A 17,982-nucleotide genomic window follows, 5' to 3' on the forward strand; every position below is an offset into this window, starting at 1 on the left:
GTTCAGAGCTCCTAGTTTGTCATAAATATAACTGTTTCACTTGTTTTTCAGGTCTTTGTTGTAAGAGGGGTCACTAGAAGCTTCTGACTACTCTGCCATCTTGGCCCCACCTCCAATTGTTCTATTATTTAAAAAGACATTTACTAATGTCATTAAATTATCATTGAGTTGGCAATTCTTGCAATTTCCTAAATTCCTTTCATGTGTTATGTCCCACCAAAACATTGATATTGAAAATGATGGCAAACTTCCCAATAAGTAAGTTGATTAGGTATAAGAATAATTAATTTAAGAATCCCTTTGGCCAGCTCACCTGGAGGAAGAAGAATGAAGAACACCAAAGACACAAAGAAAATAGCCCAAGAGACAGAAAGGGCCACATAAACCAGAGGCTCCATCAGCCAGAGACCAGAAGAACTAGACGGTGCCAGTTCCCACCAATGACTGCCTTATCAGGGAACATAACAGAGAGTTCCTGAGTCCCTGACGGCGTAGGAGAGAAGTGGGGTGCAGAACTCAAATTCTAGTAAAAAGACCAGACATAATGGTCTGACTGAGACCAGAGGGACCCCTGAAGACATGGCCCCCAGACTCTATGTTAGCCCAGAACTGAAACCATTCCCAAAGCCAACTCTTCAGACAAAGATTAGACAGGACAATAAGACATAAAATGATACTTGTGAAGGGAGTACTTCTTAGCTCAAGTAGATACATGAGACTTAATGGGCAGCTCCTGTCTGAGGCAAGATGAGAAGGCAAAAAAGGAACAGAAGCTGGTTAAACAGACATGGAAAATCTGCAGTGGAAAGGAGGAGTGTGCTGTCATATTACAGGGAGAGCAAATAGGGTCACATAACAATGTGTGTATAAATTTTTGTATGAAAACTAACGAACTGTAAACTTTCACTTAGAGCACAATAAAAAAGAAGGAAAAAGAAAAAAGAGAATCCCTTTGGTAGAGAGAGTATTTTTCCAGATCATAGAAGATTAGTAAAAAAAAATCCACATACTGGAGTATAAAGTAAAGCTTCCTTTTCCCTACAAAATCATGTGCAGTTATTCTCCTTAGAAATGCCTACTTTATACATCATTCTTAAAGAGGTAAAGAAGCAGATAGAGTAACTGCCCTTTCCAACACAACACACATTTCAAATATGCAGCAATTGGTCACTAAGGTGCTCAGAAGCAATCTAAAGTTTCTCAGATCTCCATAGGATATGTCATTAAATCTTCTCCTCCTGCTGGGGCTGACTTCTGGGAAAAAAGCATATGGTATAAATATTAGTATATTTGGTAGTGAATACTAATGATCACTCAGGAGGCTCATCGTTCAGTGTGGCCTTTGGCATCTAGTTGGCTATAAATGTGACATGCTTTGATTTGATTCAATCATATTTTTTAATTTATCGTTCGGAATTTATTGTATAAAATATAACTGTATAATTAGACATCCATATATGTGGAGAGACATAGCACACATTTACATGTGGTATTATCCCATTAACAGATTGCAAAATTATGGCAAGAAGACCAAAACCTGTCCAAGGCAAAGTTTAAGAGGTGCTTATTCCTTTTAAATTGATAGAATCTGGGAAAAGATTCAACACAAACGCACACCCACAAACAGGCACAGGCATCTAAGTTATATAGGATAACATGGTTTTTCTATAGTGCGAAGCTTAGAAGCTCAACAACAGCACATAAACTATATAAATTTCTCTATGGACAACATCCTAATCATCGCATGGAAAGGCAGAAGAAACTATTTTCAAATGCAATGAAATTATCCTATGATATGTGTAGTAACGATTAATAGCACTTTGTGTTATAATAAATTTTCAAGTTGAATTTCCTATACATGACATTATACAGGTATAGTCTATAATACTGAAAACCTAGAATGGTTAATAAAAAGACTTCCAATGAAAGAAGAGAAATTTGACTAAAGACGTAATTTTTTTCTGCATAAAAACTTTCTAAAGTTTTATATCATCTAGTTCTATTGACTCAGTATGATAAGAAAACAGTACTGTGTCACACAGTATGACGGTAACAGGGCTGTGTTACTTCAGAGGGCATAAATCACTCAGCTAAGTGGGCTAATAACATCGTTAGAATATCATTTTATTTATCAAGGCCAATAAAAAATTATCAGAAGTTGGGTATATTTGAATCAAATGCCACTGTAAAGATAATATGACTACAGATTCCACGACACATACTGTTATTTTCTAATGTATCACTACTCTATAATGAAAACAATATAAAACATGGGTTTTGTATCAAAATTATTTGTCAAAAACCATATAGTTCACATCAGAAGTTAATATCACTGGGGAGTTAAATGATTAATACAAAATCAAATAGATACTACAAATATTCCTTTGTTCTTCACTTTTCAAGATGCAAACTTCAAGGATTTAACCTTTAAGGGTTAAAGAGTTTAATCAATGTCAATGTCTGATCTTCTGAAGACGATAAAGAACAGTCTGTCTAGCGATACCCAACAGAACATCACTTTGTCAAGCCACAAAGCGCCCAAAAGCTTGTCAAGTAAGTTACCAGAAACCTCTTTGTGGTTAGAACTCGGCTCCTTCCTGCTTGACCTATTATTTGATATTTGACCACTTGGTTGCAAGACACTTGCTCTTTCTAGCTGAAATGTCACTGGGGCATCTTGTCAGATTCCCGACATCTCGGCCTGACATACAATTTTACTTTTGTGTGCTACAAGGCAGAAAATGCAGGGCAATGGCCTTGTTTTAAATTCTGTCAGCGTCAAAGATGGGCGTCACTCTTGCGTCCTACCAACAACAAAAACAAAAAAGGAGTCTATTTTGAAGGTCAAAACAGCCATTACCTTGAAGTTTTTCAGCTTACACTAAATATATTACCTGCTATACTGGCATGGGAACTGTCCTTAGGAAGGACCTAAGCATACCACAGAAATCTTCCCAGTGCAATTGCTCTACTTTCTTATCAAATGCAGCCTTGATAAAAGGATGAGTTTTCAATGCCTGCAGGGACTGGATGCAGCAGTTAACTTGTTCAAATGGGCAAGTGGTATCATGTAGCTTTACAAGGAGCAACCTGACCTTCTCACATTGACCAGGAGTGACATTATTGTGCAGGAGGAGAAGCAGTCACATCATTTCTGTTTTGCACAACCTGCTTAAAGTTTGCAACTAAATGCTTGTCTTCAGTTGAGCTGACAAGAGAGAAGAGGGGGCTCAGTGAACCATAGCAGGGCTGCCATGAAATGACAGGAATCATTGGCATACATTTCAAATAGCTCTCTCAATCCTATTAAAGTATTGCAGTCCTGCTTTAAAATAGACAAGTATGAAACAACTTTGATAGATAGAGACTAAAATGGCTTATTGATTTTTTTAAGTCTGAGGGAAATTACTCAAAATGTGTCATTCTTTAACATTTAAAAATATGCTACATAAAAATGAGCAACTGTGATAATAAATAAAACTTAGGGGGAGAAAAGCTTGGCTATTTAGTTATTCAAGGAGACATAGATACCCGTACACATCAAGATATCACACAATTTTGTTTTAAAAAAAGAAAAAACCCCACTGCCACTTGTGCTGAAACAAAATTCAACTAATAAGATTCCCCCTTCAAAGCAAATTTAATCGTACTGTTAACTCTTCCTCCATTTTTTATTGCATAAAGTCATAATCCAATTTGAGTTGGTCTTTTGGCATTAGCAGACATAGTCACTGGAGAGGAGTGAGATGATGTCAGAACATGGGGCACAGTATTCATAAATGTCTCCTTTAAGAAAGTGTAAGTTGTATCAAGTTCAGCTTTCAGTGGCAAAAAATCCCCAACAACAATTGTGTCAGCAGGAAGAGTAGCTCTTGAAGGAATGGAGAGATTTGAATGGTCTCGTGATCCTGCCTGTGACATAAAAAAGAAAAATATAATAAGCATAGGCTAAAACTCTATAAACAGAGCCTAAAACCATAAACGGAGAAGTGGACTAATAGTCATTATAGTATAAAATGAAGGTATTGCCATTTAAGTAAGGAGCCCTGGTGGCACAGTGGTCAGGAGCTTGGCTGCTAACCAAAAGGTTGGCAGTTTGAACCTCCAAGCCACTCCACAAGAGAAAGATGTGGCAGTCTGCTTCCATAAAGGTTACAGCCTTCAAACCCCATGGGGCAGTTCTACTCTGTCGTATAGGGTCACTACCAGTCGGAATCAACTCGACAGCAGTTGGTTTGGTTTTGGGTTTGATCTGACAATACGTAAATAATAAATAATTTTCCAGGTGTGACTGAATCATAAACGTTTCAGGACAACGGGAGTTGGCTTAAGCACTAAAACTTTTTATAAAATCTTTTATAAAGTTATTGCATCAGAGTCAATACTAATCAGGCCTTTTCACCCCTGCTTCAATCCACTGGCAATTTACAGAAGCCAGTGCTGATAGTATTTATTCTATTATGCTATACAACATATGCTATATAATATACACTATATAATATGGAAGATCAGACTGCTTAGAAAATGAACTACAAACATTTATGTTTTAAAACCTATCAGCCTGAGTTATTGAATTGACATAGAACAAAGAAAAATCAATCAATTCTAGTAACCTCTAGAAAATAGTACACTGAGATATAAAATGCTAGTGAGATGAACTTTCTGCCTGTAGCTTTAGCAGTATCGCCATCACCCAGTTCTGATAGAGACTGTTCTAAGAATTTGGATATCATGAATCAAAATATGTGACTGTAACATGAAAACAATTTGTCATATATTTTAAAAATTACTGGTACCCAGAAACTATTGGAAATCAAACTCAAATGCCACATACTCATAAAGTACTTGAGAACAGAATTAACGTTTTGATGAAGCTGTACAGTTAAGCCTTAAGTAACACATCCATAATTAGTAGTTAACATTTAACATGAACAAAATCTTAGCAATGAAGCAGCCAAGTATTATATTTATAAACAGCAGAAAAATAGTAACCAATTATATGTCAGAATTATCCAGATTCCCAGCAAATGAAAGTTACTGAGATAATATTAACACTAGTCTAGGGTTTTGGGTTAGTTATTAAGTACCTCCACTAAGTACCATATTCTATGGTACACTGTCTGTTTGTTTGTGTTTTAAATCTTTTTGGCAGATTATTTAACAGTTTGATGGCAAAATAGTGTGTAGTGTAGGGTCTGCTTGATTATGTCTTAAGTGTTAAACAAAACCATTTCTATAAGTGAAAACAATAGGGACACTATCGGCTTTAGGAAATTATTAGAAATTCAGCTGTCGTGTTACCGTTTTTGTGGATTTTATTAAACATACACCCAGAGAAAAATCAATGGCTGCGTCCAACACCTAGTTCAGCAATTTTCTTTGATCTTGGTTCTTTTGATTTCGTGATACTCCACTGCAAGCCTGTAGCTGACAGAAATCATCTCCTTTTATGCTGGAAGTTAAAAACCACCAAAAATGGCTAACTGAACGGCCCTGTGAAGGAGAGGGTTTTCATCCCCATGGAAGGAAAAGAACTCCTGAGCTCACACACTGAGTTACTTACCAGCACTGAGGAGGTTTTGCTCACAGAACCATAATACTGGGATAACGACACACCAAACCAAAAAACCAAACCCACTGCCGTCAAGTCGATTCTGACTCGTAGACACCCTCTAGGACACAGAAGAACTGCCCCATAGGGTTTCCGAGGGCCAGGCCTGAGCATATCAGTTCAGAACGCGAACAGAGGCATCTCATTACATCAGAGGCTGAAGGTGTGGCTCCTGCACTTTTACTGCTATGAGAACCTCCTTTTCTGATTCCTTGGGCGGTGTGTATGAACTCGTACAATCGTTAGCTGTTACTGATTTTGCTACTGTAAAGACCATACAGTGTCAGCTACTAACTTCTCTTTCTGTCAGACCCAGGGGCTAGGGGAATTCTGGAAAAGCAGGAGATGGTGGGGCCTTATTTACTTCTTAACAGAAAATAGGCAAGCCTTCAAAAGTTTGTTGTTATACCTTTATACTTCAAGTTCTGCTCTGACAAAATTGTATATGAAAAGAGGGGAGTGTATACAACCAGGCCAAGGAATGTCAGGTATTCTCAGAGGGTATTTTCTTCTTGATGGTTTAGAACAGTAAAAGGGAACTGAGCCAAACAGACCAATCACTCCTGTTTTGTCAGTACTGGAGATACACATAATTTACTTGAACTTTCCTTTTTTGTTATGATTCCATCAATCTAGCACATTACAAATTAGGAAGGCAGTCCTTTAGAGAAGGACTATTTGCTCATTTCTCCTTAACGTTCTGTGGATCTTGGCACTCTACAAAGGGGCCCATCTTTTACCCTTTCTAGTTTTACTTTATCACCATTCATCTGTTAGTTTGTCCTACTGTGATGGATTTCACGCTGCTATGATACTGGAAGCTATACCACCAGCATTTCAAATACCAGCAGGATAATCCATGGTGGACAGGTTTCAGCAGAGCTTCCAGACTCAGACTGAGAAGGAGGACCTGGTAATCTACTCCTGAAAAAAAATGGCCATTGAAAACCCTATGGATAGCAGTGGAACATTGTCTGATATAGTGCTGGAAGAAGAGCTCCTCTGATTGGAAGACACTCAAAATACAACTGAGGAAGAGCTGCCTCTGCCAAGCAAAATTGACCTTAATGACGTGGATGGAGTAAAGCTTTGCTGATGTGCCATGACTCAAAATGAGAAGAAACAGCTACAAACATCCATTAATCACAATGTGAAATATATGAATTATGAATCTGGGAAAACTGGAAGTTGTCAAAAATGAAATGGAATGCTTAAAGATCAGTACCTTAGGCATTAGTGAACTGAAATGGACTGGTATTGGCCATTTTGGATCAGACAATCATATGAACTACTATGCCAGGAATGACAAATTAAAGAGCAACAAGGTTAAATTCATTATCAAAAAGAACGTTTCAAGATCTATCCTGAAATACAACACTGTCAGTGATAGGATAATATCCACATGCCTACAAGGAAGGCCAGCTAATACGACTACTATTCAAATTTGCTGACCAATCACTAACGCCAAAGATAAGGAAACTGAAAATTTTTACCACCTTCTGCAGTCTGAAATTGTCAAACATGTAATCAAGATGCCTTGATAATTACTGGTGATTGGAAAACAAATGTTGGAAACAAATAAGGATAAGTAATTAGAAAATATGGCCTTGGTAACAGAAATGACACTGGAGCTTGCATGACAGAATTTTGCAAGACCAAAAACTTAGTCACTGTAAATACTTTTTTCAAAAACAAACAGTGACTATACACGTGGACCTTACCAGGTGGTATACACACGAATCATATAAACTGTATCTGTGTAAGGAGACAATAAAGAAGCTCAGTATCACCAGTCAGAACAAGACCAGGGGCCAATTGCAGAACAGACCATCAATTGCTCATATGCAAGTTCAACATGAAGCCGAAGTAAATTAGAACAAGTCCATGAGAGCCAAAGTACAGCCCTGAGTATATCCCACTGGAATTCAGAGACCATTTCAAGAACAGATTTTACGTAAAGAACATTAACAACCAAAGATCACATGAGTTGTGGGAAGACATAATGGTCATCATACATGCAGAAAGCAAAAGGTCATTAAAAAAGACAGGAAAAAAAGAAAAGACCAAAATGGATGTCAGAAGAAAAAACTCTGAAATTTGCTCTTGAACATCGACTAGCTAAAATGAATGGAAGAAATGATGAAGTAAAAGAACTGAACAGAAGATTTCAAAGGATGGCTCAAGAAGACAAAGAAAAGTATTAGAGTGAGTGTGCAAAGACCTGGAGTTGGGAAACCAAAAGGGAAGAACACACTTGACATTTCTCAAGCTGAAAGAACTGAAGAAAAAATTCAAGCCTCAAGTTGCAATATTGAAGGATTCTATGGCCAAAATACTGAATGACACAGGAAGCATGCAAAGAAAATGAAAGGAATACACAGGGGCACTGTACCAAAAAGAATTGGTGGGCATTCAACCATTTCAGGAGGTAGCATATGATCAAGAACCTATGGTACTGAAAGAAGTCTAAGCTGCACTAAAGGCATTGGCAAAAAACAAGGCTCCAGGAACTGACAGAATACTAATTGGGATGTTTTGAGAAACAGATGCAGCACTGGAGGTACTCACTCATCTATGCCAAGAAATTTGAAACACAGCTACCTGGCCAACCGACTGGAAGAGATCCAAAGAAAGGTGATCCAACGGAATGTGGAAATTATAATAAATATCACATGCAAGTAAAATTATGTGGAAAATAATTTAAAAATCGCTGCATCAGTATATCGACAAGGAACTGCCAAAGATTCAGGCCAGATTCAGAAGAGGACATGGAACAAGGGATATCATTGCTGATGTCAGATGGATCATGGCTAAAAGCAGAGAATACCAGAAAGATGTTTACCTGTGTTTTACTGACCATGCAAAGGCATTCAACTGCATAGATCATAACAAATTATGGATAACATTGTGAAGAACAGGAATTCCAGAACCCTTAATTCTGCTCATAAGGAATCTGTACATAGACCAAGAGGAAGTTATTTGAACAAAACAAGGGGATACTGCATGGTTTAAAATCAGGAAAGGTTTGCATCAGGGTTGTATCCTTTCATCATACTTATTCAATCTTACGCTGAGCAAATAATCTGAAAAACTAGACTGTATGAAGAACATGACATCAGAATTGGAGAACTAACAACCTGCAATATATAGATGACACAGCCTTACTTGCTGAAAGCAAAGAGGAGTTGAAGCACTTACTGATGAAGATCAAAGACTCCAGCCTTCAGTATGGATTACTCCTTAACATAAAGAAAACAAAAATCCTCACAACTGGACCAAAAAGCAACACCAGCATAAACAGAGAAAAGATTGAAGTTGTCAAGGATTTCATTTTACTTGGATTCACAGTCAATGCCCACGGAAGCAGCAGTCAAGAAATCAAAAGACGTATTGCCTTGGGCAAATCTGCTGCAAAAGACCTCTTTAAAGTGTTAAAAAAGCATATACATCACCTTGAGGACTAAGGTGCACCCATCTCAAGCCATGGTGCCTTTAATCACCTCATATGCATGTGAAAGCTGGACAATGAATAAGGAAGACCAAAGAAGAATTGATGCATTTGAATTATGGTGTTGGCAAAAAATATTGAATACAACACGGACTGCCAGAAGAATGAACAAATCTGTTTTGGAAGCAGTACAGCCAGAATGTTCCTTAGAAGCAAAGATGGCAAGACAGTCTCACATACTTTGGGCATGTTATCAGGGGGGACCAGTCCCTGGAGAAGTATATCATGCTCGGTAAAGGAGAGAGTCAGCGAAAAAGAAGAAGACCCTCAATAAGATGGATTGACACAGTGGCTGCAACAATGGGCTAAAATTTTGTAATGATTGTGAGGATGGTGAAGGACCAGGAAGTGTTTCATTCTGTTGTACAGAGGGTCTCTCTTGAGTCAGAACTGACTCGACGGTACGCAACAACAGTCTTACTTTTTCATATCTATTTTCCACCATGCTGTCTGAAAGCATCCTTTTAACTAATAAAACATTTTTTCACTAAATAACCTTGAAATAGGGAGTTGAGTATTTCTCTGGTATTTCAAATCAGAGTCTCACCTTTTGCCTACTATCTTTTGAACCTATGTCCTAAAAAAAACATGGAAAATAACCTCAAAACCTCAGGAGATGGAAAACAAAAAGATAGAGATTTCCCTAAAGACTTGCACCCCTACAATAGTTTTGACCTCCAGCAAGTAAACAATCTTTTGTGTAAATGAGAACAAATGACTGCTTTTGTTACTTGGGTCATTTGCTACACTCCATATACTGAGAGAAAATGGTTTTTATTTTTTATGAAATGGGGAAAAAATCTGATTTTAAGTCACTGTAATAGCTTAAACATAAGCCAGCAAAAATTCTGATATCTTGATTTGAGAATGTGATGTTAAAATAACAAATAAATATGAATTATTTTCCTTGTTACAAAAAATATCCAGAAATATATCACACCACTTTTAACATAACACAGAGGGTAACAGACTGTTAAATAATGTTTTATTAGAGACTTTTAAAAGTTAATATTCAGCACCTGATCTTACATTTTAAATCTGTAAAGTCCACGGTCATTTAAACTACTTTTTAAACTGCTGAGGTGTTCTGGTAGTCTCTCATGTAAATCTAAATTTAAGCGATTTTTCAAAAGGAAATTAGTTACCTGAAATAAAAGCTAGGTGTCATGTGAATCTTTATAGAAGCATTTTTATTTTCTCAATAAGCTGTAAATGATTCTATTTGAACTGTTACAGTCCATCAGCTAAATACATATTCACAATACAAAATGTGTCGACCCAAATTCTGCAATTTAAATATAGTAATTGGACATGTCCAACAGCCATTTTTCAAGGCTTTAATATCTTCATTTTCTAAGAGTGTTTTCCCAACCAAAAAATAAATAAATAAATAAAACATTAGTCTGATAATAAAATAATCACTCAATAAATTGTCTATAAATCAAAGCTATTTTGTAGGCCAAGGCTTCTGAAACAGTGACACTATGACATTTGTCTCTTGTGTAGCATTTATGACCAAGTTAAGTCTTCTAGAATTTAGTATTATGAAAAGTGAGAGGGAACAGGATTGAGTAAGCCTGAATAGTATTGCATAGAGATTATACTAGGCACATAGTATGGTAAAAAGAATACTAGACTGGATATCAGAAGACTACAGTTTCTTGTCCCAGTTCTGTGACACCTAGCTGGGTCATTTTGAGCAGGTGATTTAGTTCATCTAGGTCTCACTTCCCTTGGCTATAAAATGAGGAAGATGAAGTTCTCCAAGTCTGTCATAATTCTACATGTGATAGCAGATGATATAATGTTAACACTTAACTTTTGTGAATGGCATTAACTCAGAAATCAGAGTCGTCCAAACAGAATATTTAAGATTTTGAGAGGATACACATAGGCCATTCTTAAGGAGAAGGAATGCACATTGTACATGGTTCTAAAAAGGAGCCTTGGTGGCACAATGATTAAGTACTTGGCTGCTAACCAAAAGGTTGGTGGTTCTAACTCACCAGCCATTCTAAGGAAAAAAAGACCTGGCTATCTGCTTCTATAAAAATTGCAGCCTAGAACACCCTACAGGGGCAGTTCTACTCTGTCACACGTGGTCACTGTGAGTCGGAATCACCTTGACACCACCTAGCAACAACAACTTGGTTCTAAAAGTAAAAGAGACAACAAGATTAGCCATGGTTTGGCTAAAGTTAGATGATACGTCTTCATTCAATTAAATTCTGTAGTCCACTTTTCATTACTTCAACCTCCATAATAGTGTTTGAAGCCCTGTAAATTACTGATCTTTAAGTAGAGTGCACAGCTCTATATAAACTGATAGGAAGTCAAACACTCACAAAAGGGCCTTAAAAGGAGGCTCCTTCACCATTTCTAGTTTACTTCTAATGTGTACTTACAGTCTCAATACTCAGTATCACAAAGTTTTTTTCCTTCCAAATACTTCAAGTTAGTTAACCAAATACTTCCTGTCCATTTACAGTTCTGCCACACTAGTATCACAGGACACTGCAGTTCACACAGACAACTGGGACTGGCAATAAGTACTGTTCTCTTGCGGAAAGCTCAACTATATGTCTGAGATATATACATGCATGCACACACACATATACACACATCTCAAAGATACACACTTGTATACATATAATCAAGTCTTGTTTTTCACTGAATTAGTAAATACTGAACCACTGCTGCTAGGAGAAATACAGGGTTAGGTTCCTGCGAGCCTTGGGTCACAACATTTTCATCAACTAATCAATACACAACCTTGTCTTATGTGTGTTTCTGTTTAAAGACACGTCATTTAATATATATTGTTGATTAACACTGAACTCATGGCCAACAGCACTGTAACTCACTCCTTATCAAAGCTTACATAACACTTGTACTTTCTCGGTAAGATATACCACTGCCTTCCTGTGCTTTGGAACCACTAAGTGGTAGATAGCACTTCAGTCCTCTACTTGGAGGCCATTTTAAGCAGCAGAGTCACGAATAAAAAGCTTGAAAATGTAAAAAAGTGGCATTCAATAGATTGCAAATAAGGCACTTGTTTACAGTATGACAGCTGACACACTAAGGCAGAACATCGCCTTATTGGACCTCAGCTGAGTACCTGGATGTTGGATGACTCAAGTTTTTTGCCACTCTGTGCATATGTGCAAATGACCACAAAAGCACTGCAAGTATTGATTTTTGAGGTTCTAAATAAATTTTAGTGTATAAGCAAATTTTCAAATACAGAATCCACAAATAATGACTACATACACACACCTATCACACCACTAATTTTCTTTTTTTCCCTTTTAGTTGCCAATTCTAAGTTTTGGTTACAATACCTAACCTATAGAAATATTTTATGTATTAGTCCCTACAAGTCATTCAAACCCTAGTACAGACCACTCTGAGGCATGGGGGAATGTGAGTTAATTGAGCATTGTAAAGGTGTCCCTAGGTGGATAGGAAACACTCTAAGAGCCCTGGATAACTAGAGATTAAGGAAAAAAAGCAATTACAGAGAAACAAATCAGAAAAAACAGTGGAAGATACTAAAAACAAATCTTGATTCATACTACAATTTTGTTCTCAAGCAGACATTCAGCACTGGTCTATGAGCCCAAACTCTTAGATCAATCTGGTTCAAATTCAGTCTTTACTACTAGACTGACTGGATTAATGGCCTCAATTCTTCATGTTTCCCTACAACCATACCCTTTGCCATGTGACTTTGCAGCTCCTTGCAGTCTGGCTCAGAAGCTTTTTGCTTCCCTATCCAGCCTCACCTACCATTTCCTCACTTGTACTCTGCAATTCAGTCACATGGAACTTTCTGTGTTCCTAAACATGACCTGTTCATAATCCACACCCACATCCTGTCTGTATACTGTCTAAGATATCCTTCTTTCTTCTGTAGGTGAATACCTTTTCTGCCTTTCATACTCTGCTCGGCCAAGAATTTTTGATAAGCCTTCCCAGATCCTCTCCCCACCCTTTCGCAACTACAGCTGTCTGCAACACCCAATGGCACTTTGACACTCCTTCATGTGCATTATTTCACTATTTGTAATTATCTTATACCCATATATCTCCCCTATGAAACTATAAGCACCTAGTGTGATTAAATCATGACTTTGTATTCCTAGCACTTAGCAGAGTATCTGGGACTGAATAAGATTCATAATTGTTGAATGACTGATAACGAACAAACCACTCATGTTATTACTTCATGGTTTTGAGCTTATATTGCTATTTGATTATCTCACACATATACAGATTATGTCCCAGTTTAGAAGCAGCACAGTATAGTGGAAAGGAACTTCAGGTTTCAAACTTGATTCTGCCATTTATTAACTATGTGCTCTCTGACGAGCTACTTAACCTGTGTTAGCCTGTGTCCTTATCTGTAACGTAGGAAGAATAATCCCTCCCAGGGCTGTTAAAAGGATTAAATAGAATGATAAACATAAAAATGCGTAACATACAGGAGCTCCCCTTCTTCACTTCTTCTCCTACCCCCTTCTCAAGTGATAATAAAATCCAATTATAGTTATACCTAATAATATAATTATAGCTAACATGTATTAATCATATGTGTCAGGCACTGTGCTAGGTTTAGCTTTATAGGCATTATTTCAATTAATGTCACAACTCAGTGAGAAAGTATCACTAATTACTCTCATTTTACAGTTGAGGAAATTATGGCTCAGAAGAGCAGAAAAACTTGGCCAGGTTGCACACCTTCATGTGTGGTAGAAAAGAATGTGAATCTTGAGCCATCTGATTCTCATACCTATTCACTTGACCACTATCCTGACCTGTCGCTCAAAGAAGACAAAGCCTCGGGCTTATTTTATAACCAGAGCAGTTTTAAACATAGTAAGGGCTCAACAAATCTTTGTGGAGCTGGGAAATAAAAGACTAGGTTAGGTTTTAGATTATACTTCTACCCATTTACCCGTTGCCACCGAGTCAATTCCAATTCACAGTGACCATACAGGACAGAGTAGAACTGCCCCATAGGATCTCCAAAGAGTGGCTGGTGGATTTGAACTGCTAACCTTTTGGTCAGCAGCCAAGCTCTTAACCCTGTGCCACCAGGACTCCTAGATTGTACTAAAAAAACAACAAAAAAAACCCACTGTCGTCGAGTCGATTCCGACTCACAGCGACCCTATAGGACAAAGTAGAACTGCCCCATAGAGTTTACAAGTAGCACCTGGCGGATTTGAACTGCTGACCCTTTGGTTAGCAGCTGTAGCACTTAACCACTACACTACCAGGGTTTCCGTAGATTGTACTAGAGGCTAAAAATGCATGTTTATGTTTTTACAGCATATCTTATCATAGCCCAACATTTAAATACCCATGGTGGTGGAGTAATAAATTTGATGGCATTTACACAAAATAAAAGTTCTAGCCCTTTCACCAGTGGAGCTTATATGTTGTTATATTCCGAGATAAAATTCAGCACTGAAGTTTTAAATTACACTGGAAAATTTAAACTTTAATTTGAGATTACTTTAAAGGTGTCTTGTGCCTGACAAGATAACAATTCCCATTTTCTTTTCTTGGATGTTTAGATTCCCTGACACGGTTAAGGTTGGAAAAAGAGATGAAGGATTTTCCCAGATGGCCTTCGTTCTTTCTTTTCCTAGTTTTAGTCTCTTCCTTCACACCCCTGTGCTCTCAGTCTGCTCCTGCCCTGGCAACCCTGACATGCCTGATGGTAGAGAATGCTTGAAATGGTCAGAAAAGGCAAAGGAGGCACTTTCCCCGTCTTGGAAATATATATACCCAAACAACTCAGAGATAATTTGAGGTGTAGATATACCTATGCCTCAAATACATAAAAGGTACAAAAATTGAATAAATAAGATTTAGGTGTTTTGGATACAGAAAAATGTCATTAAAAAATTGAAATGATAAGCAGGTAAAAATATTTGCAGCACATGACAGCCATGGTGTGACTTTTTTAATTTACAAAAAGCTCATACAAATCATGAAAAAGAAAAACCTAATTAGAAAACAGGCCAAGAACACTGTGTTCATTGATTTTGGTTGTAACAAAAAAAAATCAAATTGTCAGTGACATGAATAAAACTTTATTTCTCTCTGATACGGCTGTATGAAGCCACCAGGAATCTAGGATGTTTCTACCTTACTGCTCCACATCCTCAGTGGGTGACTTTGGCCTCATGGTTCAAAATGGCTGCTCAGGATGTGTCAATATATGCTATAATGTCTGCATTCCAGCCAGAAGAAAGGAGGACGGAGCAAAGAAGGATGCAGCCCTTCCATTTAAAGGCACTTCCTAAAATTGCAACACTTTCACTTACATCCCTTTGGCTGGAAGTTAGGTCACACTGCTAACTTGAGGGAGTCTGGAAAATGCAGCAGTTTTTTGTCTGTTCATCTGTTTTCCTGAGTGATTACATGCCCAGGTGAAAATCAAAGGCTCTACTGCCCTAGTGGTGCAGTAGTTAGGAGCTTGGCTGCTAACCGAAAGGTTGGCAGTTCGAATCCACCAACTACTCCATAGAAACCCTCTGGAGCAGTTCTACTCTGTTCAATAAGGTCACTATGAGGCAATTTCCACTTGGCCGCCACGGGTTTGGTTTTTTTTGTTACTAAGAAAGAAAGAAAACAGACATCAGGAAACTACTAGCCTTTGCCCCATATACAAATGGCTACTTGGGGGTAGAGGGGAAGGGGTGTGTCTAAAACAGACAAACATATGAAAACTTGCTAAACTTATAAATAAAAAATGCAAAACAGAACATGTCAATGAAAGATTACTTTTCAGCTGAATACCTTTGGTTTTACTTATTTATTTATTGTGCTTTAGGTGAAAGTTTACAAGTCAGTCTCTCATACAAAAAGTTATACACACCTTGTTATGTACTCCTAACTGCTCTCCTCCTAATGAGACAGCATATTCCTCCTCTCCTCGTGTCCATTCAACCATCTCCTGTCCCCCTCTTCCTTCTCATCTCACCACCAGACAGGAGTCGACAACACAGTCTCACGTGTCTACTTGAGCCAAGAAGCTCACTCCTCACCAGTATCATTATCTTATAGTCCAGCCCAATCCCTGTCTGGAGAGCTGACTTCGGGAATGGTTCCAATCTTGGCCTAACAAAGGGTCTGGGGACCATGGCCGTCAGAGTCCCTCCAGTCTCAGTCAAATCATTAAGTCTGGTCTTTTTATAAGAATTTGAGATCTGCACCCCCACTGTTCTCCTGCTCCATCAGGGGTTCTCTGTTGTGTTCCCTGATAGGGCAGTTATTGGTGATAGCCGGGCACCAACTAGTTCTTCCAGTCTCAGGCTGATGGGGTCTCTGGCTTATGTGGCCCTTTCTGTCTCGTGGGCTCATCTTTACCATATGTCTTTGGTGGTCTTCATTCTCCTTTGCTCTGGGTAGGTTGAGACCAATTGATGCATCTTAGATGGCAGCTTGCTAGTGTTTAAGACCCCAGATACCTCTTGTCAAAGTGGGATGCAGAATGTTTTCTTAATACATTTTGTTATGCCAGTTGACCTGGATGTCCCCTGATACCATGGTTCCCAGGCCCCCGTGGGAGACAAATTTTAAATGCACATTCCTTTGATTCAGCAATTCCACTGCCAGGTATTTTTCCTATAGCTAGGCTCCGAAAAGCTCACCAAGCTATACATACAGATGTGTTCATTGAAGCATTTTTTTATAGAGAAAAATGTTAAGTGTTCATCAATACAGGGCTATTTAAGTGAAGTATGACACAACCATATCATACAATCATTCAAAAAAATAAGGAAAATATGTAAGCGATGATAGAGAAATATGTTTAAGTGAAAAAAGAAGGTTCAGGACAGTATACACAGTACTCGTATATTAAAAAAAGAGGAATCACAAGAAGCTGTCAATTATCTTTGGAAAGAAAGGACTAAATTTTTAAATTGGACTGTGGGTTAGGTGAAAAAGTTTAGAAAGTTTAAAATTTTCTTTCCATGAGTTTTCATAGTTTTTTTTTTTTTTTAATCTTAAAAACTATTTGAATCATGAACAAAGGCTATGAGTTAGCATTTTACAAAAGTAAAAATATAGCTGGTTAGCAAATGAATGGGAAAAAATGGTAACCTTCAGTAGTAACCATAAATTAAAAGTAAAATGAGATATTTATTCCCAGTCAAAACTGAATTTTAAAAAGTGTGACACTAAACGTTACTCAAGTGACATTGTCCCCAGTGAAACAGGCACTCATAAGTGCTAGTGATTATACAAATTGATAGAACCACTTAGAATAACTGAGCAGCTACCTTAAACAGACAACGCCATCTGATACAACAATTTCATTTACGATTTAAAAACATAAAAACAACCCATTGCCACTGAGTCAATTTCAACTCATAGCGACCCTAAAGGACAGAGTAGAACTGCCTCATGGGGTTTCTAGGGAGTAGCCGGTAGATTCGAACAGCTAACCTTTCAGTTAGCAGCTGAACACTTAACTACTGTGCCACCAGGGTTCCCTATTTATGATTAAAAAAAAAAGAAAAAAATTTCTTTTTTTTATGATTAGGTTACTTATATTAATAAGAGCTGACAAAAACTATAAATAATCCAATATTCAACAACCGAAGTATTGTTAAGTAAACTAGGTTATCATCACTTGATAGGATATTATATAGCTATAAAAGTTCCATTTGTAAACCTTTGGATAACACAGACAAATTCTTAGGCTAGACCAGGGTCAGTAAACTTTTTCTATAAAGGGCCAGATGGTAAATATTTTAGGTTTTGCAGGCCCTATGGCCTCAGCTGCAACTATACGACTCTGGTCTTGTAGCACAAAAGTAGCTATAGACTACTGAATGAG

The 17,982-nt window shown here is 37.7% G+C and overlaps 1 protein-coding gene across 9 annotated transcripts in view; it reads right to left on the reverse strand.

Moving 5' to 3' along the window:
- Positions 1-1,369: 1,369 nt before the first annotated feature.
- CCDC171 (coiled-coil domain containing 171) overlaps positions 1,370-17,982 on the reverse strand; it is a 313,930-nt gene continuing 297,317 nt past the window's right edge. For 7 of the 9 annotated variants that reach the window (XM_064290471.1, XM_064290469.1, XM_064290470.1 and 4 more), the window contains one exon: positions 1,373-3,912. In XM_064290471.1, the coding sequence (XP_064146541.1) occupies positions 3,685-3,912 (228 nt within the window). In that variant the 3' untranslated portion in view covers positions 1,373-3,684. Of the gene's footprint in view, positions 3,913-17,982 lie in introns of all 9 variants that reach the window. The other 2 variants (XM_064290475.1, XM_064290472.1) reach the window with 2 other exon arrangements.

Source organism: Loxodonta africana, chromosome 9, assembly GCF_030014295.1.
Source record: "Loxodonta africana isolate mLoxAfr1 chromosome 9, mLoxAfr1.hap2, whole genome shotgun sequence".
Classification (NCBI taxonomy): Eukaryota; Metazoa; Chordata; class Mammalia; order Proboscidea; family Elephantidae; genus Loxodonta; species Loxodonta africana.